We start from the raw sequence: 21,170 nt of genomic DNA, 5'->3' as shown, positions 1-21,170 counted from the left end.
TATAAACTGCTGTGTATGTGCTGGGGGTGTAGCTCAGGGGTAGAGCACTCACCTGGTATATACATGATCCCCATTGGCTGCATAAATAAAAAAAAATAAACCCTTCATTTGAAATATTTTTAGAATTATAGAAAAATTGAAAAAACAAAAGAATGTTACAACATCAGAAATTCCGTGTCCAATGGCTTTACCAGGCAGTTGCCTGGGAATCTGGCAGGAACCATGCCACTGTTTGCACGGGTACAAATTACCCTTCTTAGACGGCTCTGCTTCTGTTGAGTCTGCTCTCATGACTCTGAATGGTTTCTGCTTTGTTGCACATAAGTACAACCCTTGACCAAAGGAGAATTCACCTTTGTCTCTGACATAAGTCCTGCACATTTAGTAAGAGCTGTGTTCCCTCCACAGACCATGCTGCTGCCAGGGAAAATTGCTTTAACCCAGGCTTCTAGACATTCCTGTCTCTTAGATGCCCTATTCCCAGCAGGCCAGAACCCAGTGACTTCGGTCCTGTGGCTCCTCCCTCCTGTCCACTTTCCCTATAGAATCTACAAATGAAGGGTCTCCAAGCTGTACTAGCGCCTTGCTGAGGGATGTAGTGAAACTGCCCCGTCATTCGCCCACCTCTATCCTTTAAAGCAAGTGATTCATAAAAATGGAAAAACCTCGGCCTGGAGAGATGGCTCAGTGATTTAGAGGACTATCTGCTCTTCCAAAGGACCCAGATGCTCCCAGGGAGCATCCACATGGCAGCTCATGATAGTCCAACTCCAGCTGGGGGAATCTTGCACCCTCTTCTGGCCTCTGCAGTCACTGCACACACATGGTGCACATGCTATTTGTAGGCAAAACATTCACTCACATAAAAATAAAAATAGAAAACCTGTCTCCAAAATGGTATTTAGAGATTTCTGAAATTTTCTTGTATCAAAACAAAGAAATTAAAATATTTCTACCAAAGACTTGTCTTTAGCGGGGCGTTGGTGGCGCACGCCTTTAATCCCAGCACTCAGGAGGCAGAGGCAGGCAGATCTCTGTGAGTTCGAGGCCAGCCTGGTCTCCAGAGCGAGTGCCAGGATAGGCTCCAAAGCTACACTGAGAAACCCTGTCTCGAAAAACCAAAAAAAAAAAAAAAATGTCTTTAAAGGGAAGTGGGGCATTAGTTGCACTTCTTGTTCATTTGAGGAGGAAAAAACACTACTACAGCGACGTTCTTGACTATGTGTGTAATGAATTACCTGGTATTTCAAATGGCACAGTGTGTGTGTGTGTGTGTCTGTGTGTGTGTGTGTGTGTGGTGTGTGTGTGTGTGTGTCTGTGTGTGTGTGGGGGGGGGCAGCAGAGCTGAATCAGAATGAATTACTTCCAGAGGACTCCACAACAAGTGTGTCAGACCTGTGGCCTGCAGGTCACATACAGCTGAGTGTCCCCAAGGTGGGGTATCAGTAGAGGCCCAGAGGGAGGGCAGATGCAAAGGAAGGCTGGCACAGGGGTGACCTGTGCTAAGGTCGCAGGAGAATCATTGGCCTGAATTCATTCAGTCGCCAAGAGCTTCATGCTCCAGTCATCCCCAAGGGTGAATCCTGCTGATCCCTGGCAGCCTTGATGCAGGACCTTCCAGCCTTGACGAATTTGAATGTATCCATTGATGGGAAGTCATTACTTCTCACGGCACGCCTTGTGACTTTGGACAGCTCTATGTACAGTCCTTCTTTATGGTGAGTGGAAACACTTTCTCCTGTAAATGCCCCCCTTTGTTCCTGGGTCCACCCCTGTATTCACACTGTCACACCTCTCTTGGGACACTATGCCATCCAGTACCCATCTGCTTGTCCCCTTTTATTCCATCTATATGGTCCCTCCTGAGTGGGTCTCTCCTTGGCCTGCGTTCCTCTCTTTAAGTGTGATGCACAGCCACCACTGGTCACAGGCCTCCCTCAGCAGGGGTCTCATGGGTGAAAATTTCCCAAGGGGTGGCTGGTTATGGCCCCTGCCATGACACTTGACAATCTATTCCTCATAGTGGCCCCAATAGCCTTTGGTTTTAGGAGTCTCTAGCTGTGCCTGAAGACACTGGTGCCACTGGTAGATGGCTTGCTGATGTGCTCCACCCAGGACACTGGCACCTATACCCTACACTAGTGACCTGCCCAGGCAGGTAGGAAGCATAACAACCCATAGCTTCGATCCAACAGTGGAGCCGGGGGTGCTGGCATTTTCACCTGGTTCTTTTAAATCCACCCTAGGTTTACATACTCACTTTTGGCAGCTGTGTGACCCTGGATATTCCTGACTGAATTTTTCCCCAGAGGTCATTGTGAGACTGTACTTGGGTCACCCTGCCTTCTAAACCTAATCTCACTAGATTCAACTCATTACACTGACTTGTGGTTCCCTTGGTGGAAAGCTGAGTTACTGATCACAAACGCTGGTTCATGATGGGAGCAATAGCACAGTTAGGAGCACTGACCAGTAAGAAAGGGAAAGAGCCAGAGTGGATACCTTGGCTATTCTGAAAGGTCTCTTCTGTGTGGCCTGGGGTTTCTGGATACAAGTGTTCAAATGAGCAGTGGTGTCTACCACAGGCCCTTGGCATAGAGTGGCTGTGTTTCCTTCGGCCACACCCTGGGGATTCTGCTTTAACTGGTCATGAACAAGGGCTTCTCCACAGTGAGAAGCAGTCCTAGGCCAGGGATGCCACCTGGGTGTAGGAAGCCTGGAAGGACCGAGAGAATTGAAATCTGACCAGATGAGGCATGGCTGGCACTGGTGAGAGGAGGTGGCTGAGAGCCAGGCAGAACCTAGCAGGACACTTATGCTAGCTGGGGCTGTTTCGTGCTGGTCAGAGGCTGAATCACCACTCTGTAGGGCTCTGCCTTTCAGGGTTGGGCGCAGAGGGTCTGGGGCTGTGAGTTCCCTGGAAATGTAAAAATGTGCCCCCAACAGTTGGGTATGAGTGGTAGAGCCCAGTGGCTTTCACATCTGGATATGTTTGAGAATGGGAAGATGGGTCACAGACAAATCTGGCAGCAAATCTCTGACATAAGACTTTACCTCACTTGTGACTTCTTTTGTTAATTTTAAAAATGTCATATATAGGCCAGTGATGTGGCTCCATGGGTAAAAGTACTTGCCATGCTAGCCTGATGATCTCAGTTTGATCCCTGGGACCCATGTAAAGGTAGGAGAGGATTGACTGTATACACACACACACACACACACACACACACACACACACACACACACAATTAATGAATAAAATAAAATATAAAATGTCACACAATTCAGTCCTCCTACAAGCACCTTTCTGGTTCTTTTGTTTGTTTTCATAGAGACACCAGGGGGGTCACGGGCACACACTGCTTCTCTTTGGGTGACATCATTTGACCTAGTTTTGGTTAGGCTGACCCTGCTGTTCTCACTTGAAACCATCTGTACATTAGAACTTACCGCAATAAAGCACAGATCATCACCCAAGCAGATTTTCCCAGTGGACCTTGTTTCTATCTAGTCAACCTTAAGAATGGTGGCTAATACACCTTTTCTATGTTTAGAGACCAGGGACCGAACCTAGGGCCTGAAGCATCTTGGACAAGCAAGCTACCACTGGGTAATACATTTTAATGCTTCAGTTTAAATAGGTAATATATGGGTAAAGTACCAAAATCAAATGGCAGAAAATAGTCACTCATCTGCCCTGGCCTCCTCCTCTTACCATGCTGGTTCAATAGTTACTTAGAAGGGGAGCTTCCACTTCCGAAAAGATGGGAGTGCATGTGCTGTTTCTTTTCTATCCCTATTCCCCTACTAGGCACAGTGACAATTTCTGGATATTCTGTAAAGCAAGATTAGACCGCTCAGGTGGTCAGAAGGCAGATGAGGCCCAAGGAATGACAGTCTTGAAGTTTTTTTTGTTTCATGTACCCCAGACTTGGAGCTGATGAAGCTGGCAGTCTTGGAAACACCAGTGAGCCAGACACAGACCATCCCAACCAAAGTCACTTTCCCCAACTGCAGGACCAGCCTAGCAAGACAAAAAGCCCTTGGCCTGTGATTGTTCTACCCTGTGGTCTCAGCCTAGACACAGCAGACAGCAGAGTCTAGACTTCATCCCAACAGGCAGGCTGTGTCAGGGAGGTGGGGATCCTAGTGAGTCAGAGAAAGCTGTGTAGAGACCAAAACTGTCATTCTCTGGTACCCCTGTCTTTTTTGGAGGAAGGAAAAGTGTCCCAGGAGGCTGCTGGGAGACTTTATCCATCCCCATCAGTAATGAGGCCATACATACCTGTATGTATGCAAAGCAGTAATGAGACCAGCAACCTCTCCCAGCCAGGGAAGTAGCAGGGAGGCCTGGGACTGGGCTGAGCTTCCCATGACTTTATGAAGTCATGGAAGTATTTATGAAGCTAATATTATATTTATCTCCAAACCAGACAAAGACAGTACCATGAAAAGTGGGAGGGGGAACTGGGAACATATATATATATATATATATATATATATATATATATATATATATTTGAGACAGGGTTTCTCTGTGTAGTCCTGACTGTTCTGGAACTTTCTCTGTAGACCTAGCTGGCCTCAAACTCAGAGATTTACCTGTCTCTGCCTCCCAAGTGCTGGGATTAAAGGCGTATGCAACCACCACCCGGCCAGACCAATATTCTTTGTGAATACTCTTACATTATTAGCAGGTAGAATTCAACAATATCTTTTTTAATTGTAAAACATGAAAAGATGTATTTGTTCCAGGGATATAAGAATAGTTGTTTGTTTACTTATTTGCTTTGCATGCATGCTGGTGTAGGTGAGTGTATGTGAGTTCACAAGAGCCCAAATTAAAGGGTGTCCAAGAGGAAAGACTCACGGACAACTCCCGTCCTTCTGTGGGGTGAATGGGAGCAGCAATCCGATCTCTGACCAGCACACAAGAGAGTGAGCACCTGCCCTCCTCTTTCTTTTAAAGGAGTTATGTCAGCAGACAAGAAACTCCGCGTCTATCCAGCCAGATAGCCCAAGGTCATGAGTAGGATGAATGCCCACTCTGTGTGTGTGTGTGTGTGTGTGTGTGTGTGTGTGTGTGTGTGTGTGTGTAAGAGAGAGAGAGAGAGAGAGAGGCACTGGCGTGCGTGCGTACATATGTACATATATGTTGTGAGTATAGGTGGCTGTGTGGGGGTTTGGAGCCCAGAGGGCAACCTCAGATGTCATTCATCAAGTTTTGTCCATGTCGTAGTATAGAAGTTATTCTAAAATTTACGTGGAAAGACAAAAAGAAATCAAATAATAATTTCTTTTTCAAAAAGAGAAATAAGGTGAGGGTACATGGGTCAGCGAAACAGATAAGAGCATCCAGAACTAGGCCACACAATATGCTTGACCCGGGTTTTGGCAACAGTGATTCAGAAGATAGCATTTCAAACAGTGCTGCTGGGACTCACAAGCAAAACCAAATCCTCTGACCTATGCTGTCTCACACCAGCATAGACTCAGCAAGAACCATGAGCTTAAACGGAAAACTTTTAGGAAAAAAAATAGGAGGTTAAGTTTAGGTAAAGAGTCACATGTGCCCCATAAGAGGAGAAATGGGTTGATTAGACACCATCAAAATGGAACACATTCCCCTGCAGTAGCCCTGTTAAGAGGAAAACAGGGGGCAGGGGGCAGGCATAGTAGTGCACACTTTTTTTCCCCCTTGGGTTTTTCCAGACAGGGTTTCTCTGTGGCTTTGGAGGCTGTCCTGGAACTAGCTCTTGTAGACCAGGCTGGTCTCGAACTCACAGAGATCTGCCTGCCTCTGCCTCCCTAGTGCTGGGATTAAAGGCATGTGCCACCACCGCCTGGCTGATAGTGCACACTTTTAATTCCCAATTTGGAGGCAGAAGCAGGCAGATCTCTGTGAGTTTAAGGCCAGCCTTATTTACATAGCAAGTTCCCAGCCCTTAAGGCTACATAGGGAGACTCTGTCTCAAAACAGACACTGAAAAGAGGCTATTATAGAGCAGGAGAAAAGATTTTTATGCCGCAAAGGCACCTAGAGCATCTAAAGGACATTCAAAGTTCAACAGTGAAGGAAGAATGAGTCCACCTAGGATATGGCCAAACACAGGATGACCTTGCCATCCAAGCTATGGCCTGAATGCTTGTGTCCCCCAAATGCTGAATCCTACTCCCCGTACTGCTGGTGTATTGTTCTCTAGAGGAATATAGGGGGATGACTTACAAAAGGGGTGAATTAGTTTGGCTTACACAGTAGAGCTGGCTAGTCTCAACAATGCCTGTGAACACATTGGAGAGCCTGAGACCCCAGTAACTGCTCAGACCATAAAGCCGATGCCTCAGCAGTCTCAAACCAGTGCCGGAGGCCTGGGAGATCCCCTTGTCATCACTGGTTTTCAGTCTACATCAGGAGGCAGAAGAAGCTGGAATTGGATAGGAGCAGTAGAGCACACACACACCTCAGGAAGAAGCAAGCACCCTCAGACTTCTGTGCATATGAACCCTCCATTAGAAGTTGCAGCTGCCCCTGAGGTAGCTCTCCCAGCCCCAGTGAATCCTCTTTGGAAGCCCTCAAAGACAGAGCTTGAGTCTTCTAGGTTGTTTCCAAATCCTGTCCAGTTGACAGTTAAAAGCGACCATGCCAGCTGGTGTGAGAAGGTTGGACCTTAGGAGATGTTAGGTCATAGAAGCAAAATCTTCGCCAGTGGGTTAATGTCTTGGCAACAGAGGTCTAAGACAACCCTTGCCCCTGCCTTCCCCTTCTGCCAAGTAAAGTAGAGGTAAAAATCTAGGAAGAGGGCTCTCATATCTACTGACACCTTGAGTTTGAACTTCCCAGCTTTCAAAACTGTTAAGTTTTCACCCTTCATAAACCACTGTCTAGTTTGTAAGTCATCCATACTATGGTATTTTATTAGCCGTCTGACCTGAGACAGGTGGTGGATACACATAGAAGAGACAGGCGACATCATCAGCTATTAGAGAAATGCAAATTAAAAACACAGTGAGATAATCATGTATAGTTTTAGACACGGCTGAAATAAAAAACAGTGGCCTGTAATCCCAGAACTTGGTATCCTGAGGAGGATGTGGCCAGTTTGAGTCAGTCTAGTCTACTAGTTCCATACGAGCCTGGCCTACATGAGACCCTGTCTCAAAAACCAACCATAACAAATAAAAATTTAACAATAGTGACATCATCAAATTCTGAGAAGTATGTGGAGACACTGGTCCTCATACATTTCTGCTTCCACTGCTCCTGAGCTGTAAACAGCTCCCCAGTCTCCAAAAATAAAGTACACACCTACCATATGACCCAATGGTTACACTCTCAGGAGTGTATCCAAGAGAAACATGTTTATACAAAATCCTGCCCAGGAATCTTCATAGCAGCCTTATTCATAATAAATCCAAAGTGGAAGCAATCCAGATGACCTTCAGAAAGTAAATAGTTATACAGTTGCCCAAGTTAGAGAGGGTGACTTAGACACAAAAGGGAAAACTTGCTTCCAAAGATCTGGATGAGTTTCGAGAGAGCAACACTGAGTATAGCAAGCCAGACCCAGAGGCTGTGTACTATATGGTCCGTTTTATAATGTTCCCTTTGTTGATACCATTTTGTGTTTTTGAGGCAGAGTTGTACTTTGTGGTACAGGCTGGTCTGGAACTCCCAGAAGTCTTCTTGCATCAGCCCCCTATATGTTGGGATTACAGATTAAGCCACCATGCCTGGTTTAACGTTGTTGAAATGATAGTTGTAGGGATAGAGAACAGATTGAAGAGGGTGGGGTGGGGTGGGTGTGGCTCTGGAAAGGGTAAAGAGATGCAAGACGTGATGGATATGTTCCACATTGCTGCTGTATCTCTGTCAGTATCCTGGCTTGTGATATTGCAGTTGTACAATGCTACCATTAATGGGCATTGGGCAAGGGGTACCCAACATCTCTCTGCTTGCTTGCTTGCTTTTCTTTCCTTTTCTCTTGCCTCTCCCCATCCCTCTCTTTCCCTAGTACTGGGGATTAAATCTAGTGTTTTGCATGTGACCACTGAACTGTATCCACAGCCCTATTTTTATTTTTTATGATAGGCAGGGTCTCACCAAGTTGCCCAGGATGGCCTTGAACTTGTGATCCTCCTGCTTCATGTTCCAAAGTAGCTGTGATTACAAGCCTGCCTCCACCAAGCCCAGCTCTACGCATTGTCTCTAAACAGTGTGTATGTCTGTAATTATCTCCGAATAAAAAGTTTAAAAACAAGATCAGGAAAACAGCATTGAACTTACGGAGAGTTGAAACACTGAAAGGCGGCTTTACTTTTAGTGTGTGTGTGTGTGTGTGTGTGTGTGTGTGTGTGTGTGTGTACATGTGGAGGTCAGAGGGAAGCCTGCAGCTATCAGTCCTCTCTCCTAGTATCATTTGGCTCTGATGATGAATCTCAGGCTGTCAGGGTTGGCAGCAATGACCTTTAACCACTAAGCCACCTCACCAGCCTGCAGAAGGCTTTAAAAGAACTGTTCTCCGAAAGCATATGCACACTTTTGATTACACTTCGATCATGGAGCACTCGCCATCTGTGTCGCCCTGGAAAACAGAAAATGAATATTACTGGAGCAGGCCAAGGGCCAGCCAAGTTTGGGCATGGCCTCCTAAGAAAAGAAGCCTTTGGGCTGGCTTTCTTCTCAGGAAGGCGTCTCCTGTCTAGTAGCTGAGATGGCTGCTGCAAAGGCTACTGCACTGCCTGCCTGCCTGGCTCCTGGTGGGGAGGGGCTCTCTAAGCAGTAAAAGAGCTGACCGAGAGCCCAGGCTGAGGAGAAAAGCAATGCTACCTTAGCCTACATGGTGGTTGCATCTGTTCCAAGGTGTTTCTGCCCATGAGTGGGGTCTAGAGAGGGACTTGTACCTTGAATCCATGGCTTGCTGTTTTCTTACAGACACACACTGTTTTACCCAGCATCCTTCACCGCATCCATCCAGCGGACTTATGCCAGTGAGGCAAATGAGGTGAGTGGCAGCCAGGTCCCTAGGAGCCATTAGGTTGGGGAGGGCCCTTTTGGGACTCTGGGTCAAGAGCTGCCTTCTGAATGGGCCTGAACAGAGTGAGTGGTCAGGACACTCGGAGCCACATTTTCACTTAACCCTTCTTTGAGGCCCTCCATCAGCAGGTAGTCCCTGTCCCCATGCATATGGCAACAGTAATGATGCACTCCACCCATCCCAGTCAGGGAGCTTGTGGGAGGCCTGCCAGGAAGCAAAGAGCTGTGGTTCAGAGTGAGGCTCTGGGGTCTCTCAGCCCTGTCTGTGTTCCAGTCCTACCATTAACTGCTTTGGGCATTTTGAAAGTGACTCTGTTTCCTCACTGGTGACATGAAATAATCACACTTACTCTACGGTAGCAGCCGTTCTCCACGTATGAGTCATGACCCCTTGGGGGAGATTGGGGTTGTACCACCCTTCCACAGGGGTTGCCTAAGACCATTGGAAACACAGACATTTATAACAGTAGCAAAATTACATTATGAAGTAGTAACAAAAATAATTTTATGGTTGTGGGTCACCACAATATGAGGAATGGTATTAAAGGATGACAGCATTGGGAAGGTTGAGAACCATAGGTCTATGGGGTTATGGTTGGGGTTGCAGGAGTGTATGAACAGAGTACATACCAAGTACTCTGCACTCAGGAAGCACTGGAAAATCCTGGCTTTGATGAAGATGGCAAGGGCAGTGAGCATCTTGATGACTGTAGATGAAGACACAGAGAAAGCAGGAGTCATTTCCCAGGCAGTACTGTTGCTGGCTGAGTCTAGGCTGGAATTTGGTCTCCTGATTCTAAGTCCCAGTCCCAGGATACCATGGTGCCTGTTGTTCTCCAGACAGTGAGAGCCAGCTAGGAGGATGGGAGTTGGCCACCCAGCATGCATTAATATTACTGTGTAGAGGGCTGGTGAGGGCTGGTTATTCTGCCTCAGGATCCTGGGTTCCTAACATGGTTCTAACCCTCTAAAACAGGCTAGCGGCAAAGCTGTCCTGGTCACAGGCTGTGACTCTGGATTTGGGTTCTCTTTGGCTAAACATCTACACTCAAAAGGTTTCCTTGTATTTGCTGGATGCTTAATGAAGGTAAGACTGGGCCATTTTCTTTACCATTGCGCAAGTTGTGTGTGTGTGTGTGTGTGTGTGTGTGTGTGTGTGTGTGTGTGTGTGTACTCACATGCACACACTTTTCTAATATGTGTTGCTAAAACAGCCTACACCTTTCCCACTTTAGTCTCATTTGTTATGCATAGCTTTTTGCATGAGCGCATGCATGCATACATGCATCCATCTATGCATCTATCTATGCATCCATCCATCCATCCATCCATCCACCCACCAATCCTTATGTCCACCCATCCATGGCTCTGCCATTTATTCACTGGTCAAATAGGGCTAACACTTTGCTAGATGCTGAGGAATAAGACTGATCCCAGATCCAGTATCTTAGTTAGGGTTACTATTACTGTGATAAATACCGTGACCAAAAGCAATCTGAGAGTAAAGTGTTTATTTTGCCATATCACATTTCTTTGTAGAAGGCAGTGAGGGCAGGAACTCAAACAGGGCAAGTGCCTGGAGGCAGAAGCTGATGCAGAGGCCATGGAGGGGAGCTGCTTACTGGCTTGCTCCTCATGACTTGCTCGGCCTGCTTTCTTATAGAACCCAGGACCATCAGCCCAGAGTCTGGGCCTTCACACATCTATCACTAATTAAGAAAATGGCCTATAGGTGTGCTTGATCTTTTGGAGGCATTTTCTCCGTTGGCATTCCCTCCTCTCAGGTGACTCTAGCTTGGGTCAAAATGACATAAAACTAGCCGGCACACCCAGAGAGCTCTCCATCCGGTGGTGAGAGGACACCGTGCACAGACACAGCTGAACAGCTAGAATGAAAGCATTCTCAAGTCTTTCCAGAATGTTCCGGGAGGCAGGGAGCGCTGTAGAGAGCAAAGTGATTGCCTCTGACTTGACAGGGGAGGTGACATTGTTCAGGGCTGTCATAGATGAAAACTGAGAGAGATGACTGACAGACAGAAGGGGCATCCCAAGCACAGACTTGAAAGTGTAGAGCTAATGACTTTAGGACATCAAATAGCATTTAGGGTCCATGAAGGGAACTATTAGGACCTGAGACTGCAGATGTAACTAGGGGACTGTCCCGAAGTTCAGAGAGTTATGCAACCTCCACAGGTTGTTTTTAGGACATTTTCCTGGCTCCATGTCTTCCCTTTGGTTCTTTTCAGTTATACACCAACATGCCACCTCCCCCCACACACACCCCCACACCCCCACACCCCTCATGCCCCCCACACCTACACCCCACCCCCACACTCCCATATACCCACACCCCCCACACACCCCCACACCCCCACACCCCCACACCCCTGCAGTCACTAATCTCCATCCCCCTAGACTTGTCTTCTCTGGATGTTTCTCACATTGGACTCAAAGTTACTGGGTCTTTTTACTATGTGTCTTTCACATAGCACAATGTTTTGTTTGTTTTTAGACAGACCCTCACTGTGCAGCTCTGGCTGCCCAAGAACCCACAGAGATCCATTTGTCTCTGCCTTCCAAGTGCTGGGATTAAAGGCACACCCCACCACACCTGGCCTTAGCATGATTTTGAGAGCCATCTATATTGTAGCATGGGCCATGGTTCAATTTTTCTGCAAAATATTACTTGATTTTATGGATATACTACAGTGCTTTGTTCACTTGTACCCTAGATAAATTACATAAAAACTTTCAAGATTTATTTTTTATGTGTATGGATGTTTTGCCTGCATATATGCCAGAAGAGGGTGTCAGATCCCCTGGAACTGGAGTTATAGATGGTTGTGAACCACTATGTGGGAGCTGGGAACTAAACCCAAGTCCTCTGCAAGAGCAGCAAGTACTCTTAACTGCCGAGCCATCTTTCTAGTCCCGAACTTCATTTTTAAAAACTTGCATAAGAATAAAAATAAACACTCATTCAGGATAGTTATAAAAGTTGGCTTGACTTTTGGCTATTTTGAATAGTGTTACTGTGAACATTCACATACATGTGTCAGTGTAAGCCTCAGAGGATTAGAGCCAGTCCCTACCTGGGCCGGGTCCTAAGTCCAGAGCCTGCCTAGGTTGGATGAACAGAGATGACTGCAGTCCTATCTCCCCCAGGACAAAGGTGATGCTGGGGTCAAGGAGCTGGACAGCTTAAAGAGTGACCGACTGAGAACCATCCAGCTCAATGTCTGCAATGATGAAGAGATAGAGAAAGCGGTGGAGACTGTCCGCTCCAGTCTGGAGGACCCTGAGAAGGGTAAGGGTGCCTTGAGACTGCGAGTGCCGTGAGACTTGGGTTGGTATGTGGCGCTACTGTAGGGATCCTGCCCAACACTGCCCTTCATTTGCTGGCCTCCTGGGAAAAGGCTCCTCTCTTTATTGTTTATAAACTCTTCCTCCTGCTCAGTTTAAGGGAGTGGCTTAAATTAAACATACCGGTGCAATAGGGCAGAAAAATGGCTAGAGGCGAGTTTGAAATCTGTGGAGTGACAGATTGACATACTAGTTCAGGCCATTTCATCCAATGCTCTTTGAATGCCCACCCTGGGCCAGGCACTGGGCTGAGTGGTGGAGACACAAAGATAACCAATGCTTACAGTTCAGTGAGTGGATTGATTTCACTATCAGGGAGCAGGGCGTGGACAGAGGCAGCAGCAAGGAAAGGGACTGAGCCCAGTGCCGGGGGTAGGGTAGGGATGGATAGTGTGGTGGAGAGCCAGGAGGGTTATGCCAGAAGCAGGGCAGAGCATGAGCAATGATGGGCTGTAGCCCATGGTGGGCTAGGATGTGATGAACAGTCCCGTCATCGTAAGGTTGATACTGGAGGTGGCAGCAAATGAGGTAGGGGACTGGCAGCTTTGCGAAGGGACTGTCTTGAGGTCATGACCTGGCTGGATGTGTGAAGCTCCCTCTGAAGCCTGCATTGGAGTGGGGAAAGGTGGGTTAAAGGGGAGTATGGACGGCACAGCCCTAAACATGGTGGTAGGTGGAGCTCCCTAGTCAAACTGAAAGAACAAAGCTAGCAGACAATTTGGATATGGGAATGAAGAGGCGAGAGGTGTCTGTCCTACATAGCTGGTGTCCTCAACTTCAAGAGCAAGATGAAAGGTGAGAAGGCATGGAGGTGCTCATGGAACACTCTGAGGCTGTGTCCAGAGACTGCAGATGTAGATACAAGCAGTTGGGGCCCAGGGAGGAGGGAGACAGATGTCACAGTGGTCTGTCTCCAGCTTGGGAGGTACCATTCAAGTGGACTCAGAAGCATGGAGCTGGGCCATACAGCAGGCCCTGCGGAAAAGCCAATCTGTGCTGTTGATCGTAGAGGCCCTTGGCAGGCCAGGGGGAAAAAGGGGGGGCTGCCTCAGTTAGCTCCCTGCTGCACAGTTGCTGGGTGGGGTCCAGTGAAGGCGCCGGGTGACCTGCACCTGTGCTGTGTAGCTGACCCAAATCGCCAGGCTGAAAAAACGCTGCCATGTCCGAGAAGAGCTCTGCCATGTGGCTAACTATGGGAGCGACTGTTTGTTCCTTAGGGAGACTGTTACGGGGGGTCACCTCAGCAGCTCAATGCTGCCACCCTACCTCCTAGAGGCCATTCTGGGGCGCTCTCCAGGAGCCGCCTGTGTGTTACAGACCCACTGAACATCTGTTTAATAATTAACAGCGATAGTTGGTGCCCCTGGCCCATTAAGAAAAGGCAGGCCGGGTAACAGAGGGATGATCCCCAGCCACATAGCCTGTCACCCTTTGTCCCCGCAGCCTCCCTGGGCAGCGGGGGCGTTGCCTTCACAGACTAGGAAGTGGGAAGGCAACAGCACCAGGCAGCCTGGAATCACAGCTTGTGGGACTTGTGACTTGGCAGAATGGAGCACAGCTGATATCCGCAGCTACTGCTCTGCCATTCACAGAAACCATACTGCAGTTTAGGAATTTTCCGGTTCGAAACCAGAAAATAAAACTGTCAGATAGCATTTGCATGCCGGCTTCCCCCACTCTTTCCCATCCTCTCAATCTACCTCTTTCTGCCAGGGGTGTCCCTGTCTGCACCCCCACCCCCACTTTTGCCCCCCTTCATTCTAGCCCTGGTTGTCCTTTTCCTGGTAAATCAGGAACATCTCCCACTAAGCGATGCTGGCTTTGACCTCCAGGTGGCGCCCTCCCACAGCATCCTAGCAGTCATGTTTAACATCCCACCCTGATTGGATAAGGGCAGGTGTACTCCCATTTTGGGCCCTCTTGGGCACATTTTGATGCTAGTTTTCACTCTGGCTCTATGAGACAGTCACTATCAAAGTCTGAGAGGCCACCTCAGGTGCTGAGGTGAAGGAGACTCTCTGCTTAGAGAGTCCAGCCATCTCCCCTAGTCCCACCTACCCTGCTTTGTAGGATCCTGAGGAACTATCTGGAACCTATGACCAGTCCTCCCGAGAACGTGCACACACACACACACACACACGCACACGCACACGCACACGCACACGCACACGCACACGCACACGCACACGCACACGCACACACGTGTTGACCGGGGTGGGTGTGGCTGACCCCCGAGTTGTTACTTACCAATGAGTAAGCATTTACTGAGTCTGCTGTTTGCTTGGTACTATGCTTGGTGCCTAGAGGGCTCTGATCTGCCAGGAGCTAGGATCTAGACACCAACTTAGTGGCTTCAGGACAGACCTCTGAGAAGCAGTTAAACAACCCAGGGGCCTTATGCTGGGGGCAGAGAATTCTTTATATCAGGCACATCCCTTGGTTTGGGAAGGGGAGGACTGGATTTACCCAGGTGTGACCCAGGTCCTGTGTGGGCCTCAGCTTGCTCGTCTATGAAGTGGCAAAGTATTTATAGCCATCCCTTTGCCTAATCTAGATCTTACGACTGTGGAGGCAAGGGGCTGGCTTTCCCAAGGAGCAACCAAGCTGTTCATACTGAGAGCGGCAGAGTATGTGGGGGTGGGGGGAGTCTGCAAAGGCCTTGTGTGCTACACTGCAGATTGAAAGCCACAGGAATGGGGAGAAGGGTTGCATGGCTACAGGGCCTGGGTAGTGATGGAGGCTATAAATGGAGACAGGGAGACCTGGAGGGGTCTTCACGGAGCACAACAGAGAGGTTAGCCAGGACTAACTGAGTTAATACAGAAGGAAACAGAACTGACTCTTTGCCACAGCAAAAGAAACCATCAACTATGTGGGACTAAAAATGAAGCCTTGTCCTCAGTCCTGAGTCCAAATCACATCTTCCTTGCCTGGTCTACAGTGACACCGAGCAAAGACTAAGCCTCTATGAGCCTCAGCTGCCTCATTCAGCTATGGGCTGGTTTAGCATCTACTGTGTGACTTAGTTATGAGGGTCAGGTGACATCATCAAGTGCCACTCTAGGACCCCCTGTCATTCTGATCATGTCATCTTCCCAGCCCTGGGTGACACATTGGATGGGGAGAAGTGAAGGAGTTGGAGGAGTGAGCCTAGTAACACTAACAGAACTGAACGTGTTAGCTGTGGTCAGGGTGAGTTAGGACCGTGCAGCTCAGACAGAAGGGACTGTAAGGTGGAGTCAGAAGACAGATGTGGGAGCTGTGGGGTTCCTGGGATGCCTCAAGGTCACAACTTTAGCCTGAGAGCTGAGGGCGGGAGCGAGCTCTTTGGACACTTAAGTTAACCAGCAATTTCCTCTCCTTAATAAATGTCCTTAATTCCCTGTAATTGAAGGAGAAGGCACCAGAGGTCAGCCGACCAAGCTTTAATTTGGGCAAGACGGAAGGAAAGCAACTGGAGACCAATTACTCTGTCATTCGCACAAACTCATTCCCATGATGCACTGGGAGAGTGAGTCCCAGGCCTCATTCTCACAGGCTGTGAGCAAGCATGGTGTCTGCTGAAGCCCCTGCAAGGAACACAGAGCAGGAGGTTAAGCCATAAGGAGACCAAACCCCGAGAATCTCCATAACAAAGAGGAAGGACCCCACTCTGCCCTGGGGCTCTGACCCATCCACTTCTTACACCCCCAAAACTGAACTCAAAACAAGCCCTGGAAAACAGGCTGTGTTCCCTTGGCTTGGGTCCAACTCTGCCTCCAACTTAATGATGAGACTTAAATCTGTCTTTTCCCTTGTCAGCTTTGGTTTCCCCTGCTGCAAAAATAGTTAAGAAAGAATAAACTCCAGGAACTTTCCAGAACCAACATTGTCTGCATCTACAAAAGCCAGCTGTCCCTAAGCTGCTCTATGAAACAGTCAGCTGGAGCAGGCTGTGAGAATAGGCGTCTTCTCAGAGCCTGTACTGTCACACAGTCTCAGGAGAGGGCGAGAAGAGACACACTGGCAAACAGGCTACTGAGCCATGGTCTTTTAATGTGTGACCACCAAACAGAGCATACTTAGGGGAAGAACATGAGAGAATAGAGGATTGTTAGGAGTCCCAAGGTCCCATAGGGAGTGGGGCGGGGTCTGATCATGAACAAGGCTTGGCAGCAGAGCCCATAAGTTAATGGGTGACCTTGAAGTTTTGGGCCCTTCTCTGAGCTTGGCTTGGAAAATTCCTAAGGTTTCCCTGGCTGCTGGCAAGAGGTGCAATAGAAACAGTAGCCAAGTTGCATGGTGTAAACTTGAGATCATATGGAGGAGAAGGAAATGCCTGTCTTCATTACTTTTCTGTTGCTGTGATAAACACCGTGACCAAAAGCACATTGGGAAGGGTCTGTTTGGTGTATAAATTTCCATATCACAGTTCATCTCTGTGAAGGAAGTCGGGGCAGGAGCTCAGAGCAGGAGCCTGGAGGCTGGAACAGAAGCAGAGGCCATGGAGGAGAGCCGCTTACTGGCTTGTGCTACATAGTTGCTCAATTTGTTTTCTTACACACTACCTGGCAAGGCATTGTGTCACCCACGAGAAAACGCCCTATAGATTTGCCTACAAGCAGATCTAGTATGGAGGCATCTTTTCAATTACTATTACCTCTTCCCAGATACTCATCAAGTTGACAAAAACCAACCAGTGCAGTGTTGGTGTGGAGCAAGACACAGGCGAAGATCCTACAAGGCTCAGTTATGAAGGGCTGAGAATTGATTCAGCCAGCAATGACATTCTATCATAGGGACATTTTTTCTATTCAGCCAGGATGTTGGCTCTCTCTCTCTCTCTCTCTCTCTCTCTCTTCTCTCTCTCTCTCTCTCTCTCTCTCTCTCTCTCTCCTTTCATTCTTGGCCAACTCTAGAAATGTTTCCTGAGAGCCTTGAGCAAGAGACTGGGAGTCATAGGAGAAAGATCAGAGAGCAGCAGCGGGCTAGTGGCATCTGAGCCCACACGGTGACCAACTGTGTCCTCTTTTGTCCAGGAATGTGGGGCCTGGTTAACAATGCGGGCATTTCAACGTTTGGGGAGGTGGAGTTCACCAGCATGGCGACATATAAGGAAGTGGCAGAAGTGAACCTCTGGGGCACAGTGCGCACAACGAAATCCTTCCTCCCCCTTCTCCGGAGAGCCAAAGGTGAGTTGGGAAGACAGATTCTTCCTGCCCACCCCTCCCCGTACCCGCCCAGCCTTTTCATTCCTGTTCAGATTGGAAACACCAGACCTGCCAGAGCTAATATCTACAGTAGCGTGGCTGACATCATGGGTCTCAGAGCCTGCGGGGCTTGGGAATGGTGATGGGCAAAAGTGCGTGGCCAGGTAGGGGAGAGGGGTCTGTGGCTTACAGAAGTAGAGTAGATGAGTTGGAATGGTGGTGGACACCTGTAACCCAGCACTGGGGAGACTGAGGCAGGAAGATCTTGAGTTAATGTCAGCCTAGGATACATAATGAGACCCTATCTCAAAAACACACAAAAAAGGTAGTTCAGTGATCTGTGCCCTCAGGGCTTATGGATCATAGTGGCTAGCCTTCTAAGAACCAATTTGGAGAAGCAATCCCATGTGTATCAGCTCTGTCTACATGCTGTTGTATCACAGTGTAATGTTAAAAAAATGTTAGCATGTTCCATAGCTTTAAAAAAAAATGAGACACTGTGTTGTTACGATAAATCTTTCTGCCAAAAGCCATCGAGCCCCACCACCATGTGTGTACTTTATGCCAGTCCCCCGCCCGAGTTAGGACCCAAATTAATACTCAGAGAGACTTGTATTAGGTTCAAATGCCGCTTGGCCAATGACTAAGATTATCATCTGTTAGCTCAGTCTTAATTACCATAAATCTATATATTTTATAAGACTTATCTTATCGGATGCCTTATTGGCGTCCCTCCTTGCCGGCGGATCACATTGCTCCCCTGGAGGAAGAGCAGAGGGGAAAAAAGGAACACTTCCTGTTCCCTTTGCTTAAATATGAGTCTCCTTGGTATGTCACTTCCTGCCTGGATCACTACTTCTCTACTACATTTCCCAGAATCCTCTTTGACTCAGTCCTGTCTAACTTGCTGTCTCATTGGCCAAACAGTATTTTATTCAATAATCAATAAGATAAACATACAAAGAAGTACGCTCCCCATCACTGTGTTATTCATTTCAAACAAGACTAGAGACTTGGAGAACAGACACAATGCCCAAATCACATAAAAATAGCCATACATCAGCAAAACCATTTATAAAGTCATGAAAGTCATGAGGTCTGACTTTTCTTCCTAGAACAGCAAACTGCTGTGACAAAAGGTACCAGAGCCCCAGATCTGTCCCAATGTCTCGGCAACATAGGAATGATCAGGAATCAGCCTGTAGTCTTCAAGAGGAAGCTTCAGCTTTCAGTGACCTCACGCTTAGGGGGTGTATATTCCGGGGGGCACTCCTTAGGCCAGCTGACCCAGGTCAGTTTGGGCTGAGTGGGATCTATCCCAACTCCACCAGGATGGGAGAAGTTGTGATGGGCCTATACTCCCAGGCTGGGACTGTGACAATGCTTTTGAAGTCACTACTCTCTCAATGCCAGAGTCAGGCAATGCCACCTCATGTCTAGTCTTGAAAACAGCTTTGGAAATCCGGCCTCTGGTCCTGCCCCGGCCAACTTCTTTCTGACTCTGGTACTGGGAATAGCCCACCAACCCTGGTCCTCCTCTCTTCTGGGATGGGGGTGTTCTATGCTCCCTTTTGCCAGCCTTGTCCTGGGCACTCTGGCTTCTGCGTTCTATCTCCATTCCCAGTTGTGCCAGCAGCCAGCAGCCAGCAGCCAGCAGCCAGCACCCACCTGGACTCACCATGGTACTTCTCTGGGGAAGCTGAGTTTTAAGCTGTCCGAGAGGAAGGAGGAGGTTTTGGTTTGTGTTTCTCCCAACCAGCATCAGACCCAGCTTAGAATGGACACACAGGTTCACACAGACGTAGCCCTTCCATGTCTCACACAAGTCCAGTGTGTTTTCACCCCACGGTATTATCACCAGGCAGGCTCTGGCTAGTGATCAGTCAGTTGTGTGTTGCCTATTCCACAGCACTCTCCTGTGGACAACAAATTGTCCCTCATTTGTTCCCCTTCCCTGGTCCTGCCTGGCACAGCAGAGTCCTTGAGGAAGACTGGGGATACTGATTAGCTAGATGGTCCATAGAGGCCCCCCTGCCTCTGGATGGTTCTAAAGCTGCCCCTGCCAGGCCACCATGTCACAGGGCAATGCCACCTGAACAGACGTTTGCTGTCTTCTTCTGTAGGCCGAGTTGTTAACATCAGCAGTATGCTGGGCCGAATGGCCAACCCAGCCCGCTCGCCGTATTGCATCACCAAGTTTGGGGTAGAGGCTTTCTCCGACTGCCTACGCTATGAGATGCACCCTCTGGGTGTGAAGGTCAGTGTGGTGGAGCCCGGCAATTTCATTGCTGCCACCAGTCTCTATAGCCCCGAGCGAATCCAGGCCATTGCCAAGAAGATGTGGGATGAGCTTCCTGAGGTCGTCCGCAAAGACTATGGCAAGAAGTACTTTGATGAGAAGATCGCCAAGATGGAGACCTACTGCAACAGTGGCTCCACAGACACGTCCTCCGTCATCGACGCTGTCACACACGCCCTGACCGCTGCCACCCCCTATACCCGCTACCATCCCATGGACTACTACTGGTGGCTGCGAATGCAGATCATGACCCACTTTCCAGGGGCCATCTCCGACATGATCTACATACACTGAAGAGCTACAGAGGTCCCCGTGACCAGGGTTACTGATGGGAGGGAGAAGGCTGAGGGGAGGGAGGGAGTTTGTACAGTTACCTTCTGATTACACTTGTGGATTATCCACTGTCTTAGGAAGACCTGTTTTAGCATTAACCTTGTCTACGTGAATGGTGAATGGCCTGGGCCTTCACAGATGTGGGGGCACAGGCGGGTGGCCCTAAGCCTCAGGGGCAACATGGTGCTTCTATCTACCCCAAGCTGATTTTATACAAAGATTTGTGGGAAATATCTTTATATTAAAAACAGATTGTTATAATGGAATCCAAAGTCGTTTTAAAGCCAAAACATCCATTCAAAAATGTTTATCCTTAAGCAAATCTCATGAGCATGAAGAACAGATTTTTTTTTCTTTGTGTGCATGAAGAATTTGCAGATCTTGTGATCTGCATACAAAATACCTCTTTCACTGTGCCCAAGTGGTCCTGCTCATGTTCTGGCATTGCTGTGAAAACCATTTGTGTTCCAGGGACACTTTGGACCCATCAGTCCTGACTCCTCTGGCCTGCAGTGTGTCTTCTCCTGAGACAGTCCCACCAGGTGTCACTGTGTGATGTCTGCCTGCACGTCCATGGCACGATGTGACTCTCAGCTGGCTGGGGTGGGGGATCTAGAGATTGCCAGCTGAGATTATCCACCCTCTTTGAAGACTTGGGTTAGATATGGGTGGAGGTGCTTTGCCTAAGAGTGTGGTTTGGTTTCGCCTTGGACGGGATTGGTGCTATCTTTGGGGCTGTAGACAAATTAGTAGTGCCAAGGCTGGGCACTGAGACACTTCTCCAGTGATGGATCTAGTTGCCTGCTTGTCTCATGTGGCACACACACACACACACACACACACACTCGCAAAAACCTGTTCCACGGGATGGTCACCTCTTCTTCCTACTGTGAACTTCTTAATTAAGCTGAGACACCACTAGGCAGTCTGTGTTACCAATCAAGGAAGATTT

General features: G+C 48.3%; 1 protein-coding gene across 3 annotated transcripts in view; it reads left to right on the top strand.

The window, feature by feature from the left end:
• The window catches only part of Bdh1 (3-hydroxybutyrate dehydrogenase 1), a 29,814-nt gene extending 9,330 nt beyond the window's left edge, over window positions 1–20,484 (top strand). For all 3 annotated transcript variants that reach the window (XM_027412881.2, XM_035444647.1, XM_027412883.2), the window contains exons 3-7: window positions 8,933–9,002; window positions 10,011–10,121; window positions 12,200–12,341; window positions 17,416–17,568; window positions 19,710–20,484. In XM_027412881.2, the coding sequence (XP_027268682.1) occupies window positions 8,933–9,002; window positions 10,011–10,121; window positions 12,200–12,341; window positions 17,416–17,568; window positions 19,710–20,179 (946 nt within the window). In that variant the 3' untranslated portion in view covers window positions 20,180–20,484. The remainder of the gene's footprint in view (window positions 1–8,932; window positions 9,003–10,010; window positions 10,122–12,199; window positions 12,342–17,415; window positions 17,569–19,709) is intronic.
• Window positions 20,485–21,170: the final 686 nt, after the last annotated feature.

The sequence above is a fragment of the Cricetulus griseus genome, chromosome 4 (genome assembly GCF_003668045.3).
Source record: "Cricetulus griseus strain 17A/GY chromosome 4, alternate assembly CriGri-PICRH-1.0, whole genome shotgun sequence".
Lineage (NCBI taxonomy): Eukaryota > Metazoa > Chordata > Mammalia > Rodentia > Cricetidae > Cricetulus > Cricetulus griseus.
The sequence above is the reverse complement of the archived record's forward strand: the minus strand, read 5'-3'. Positions and strand labels throughout refer to the sequence as shown.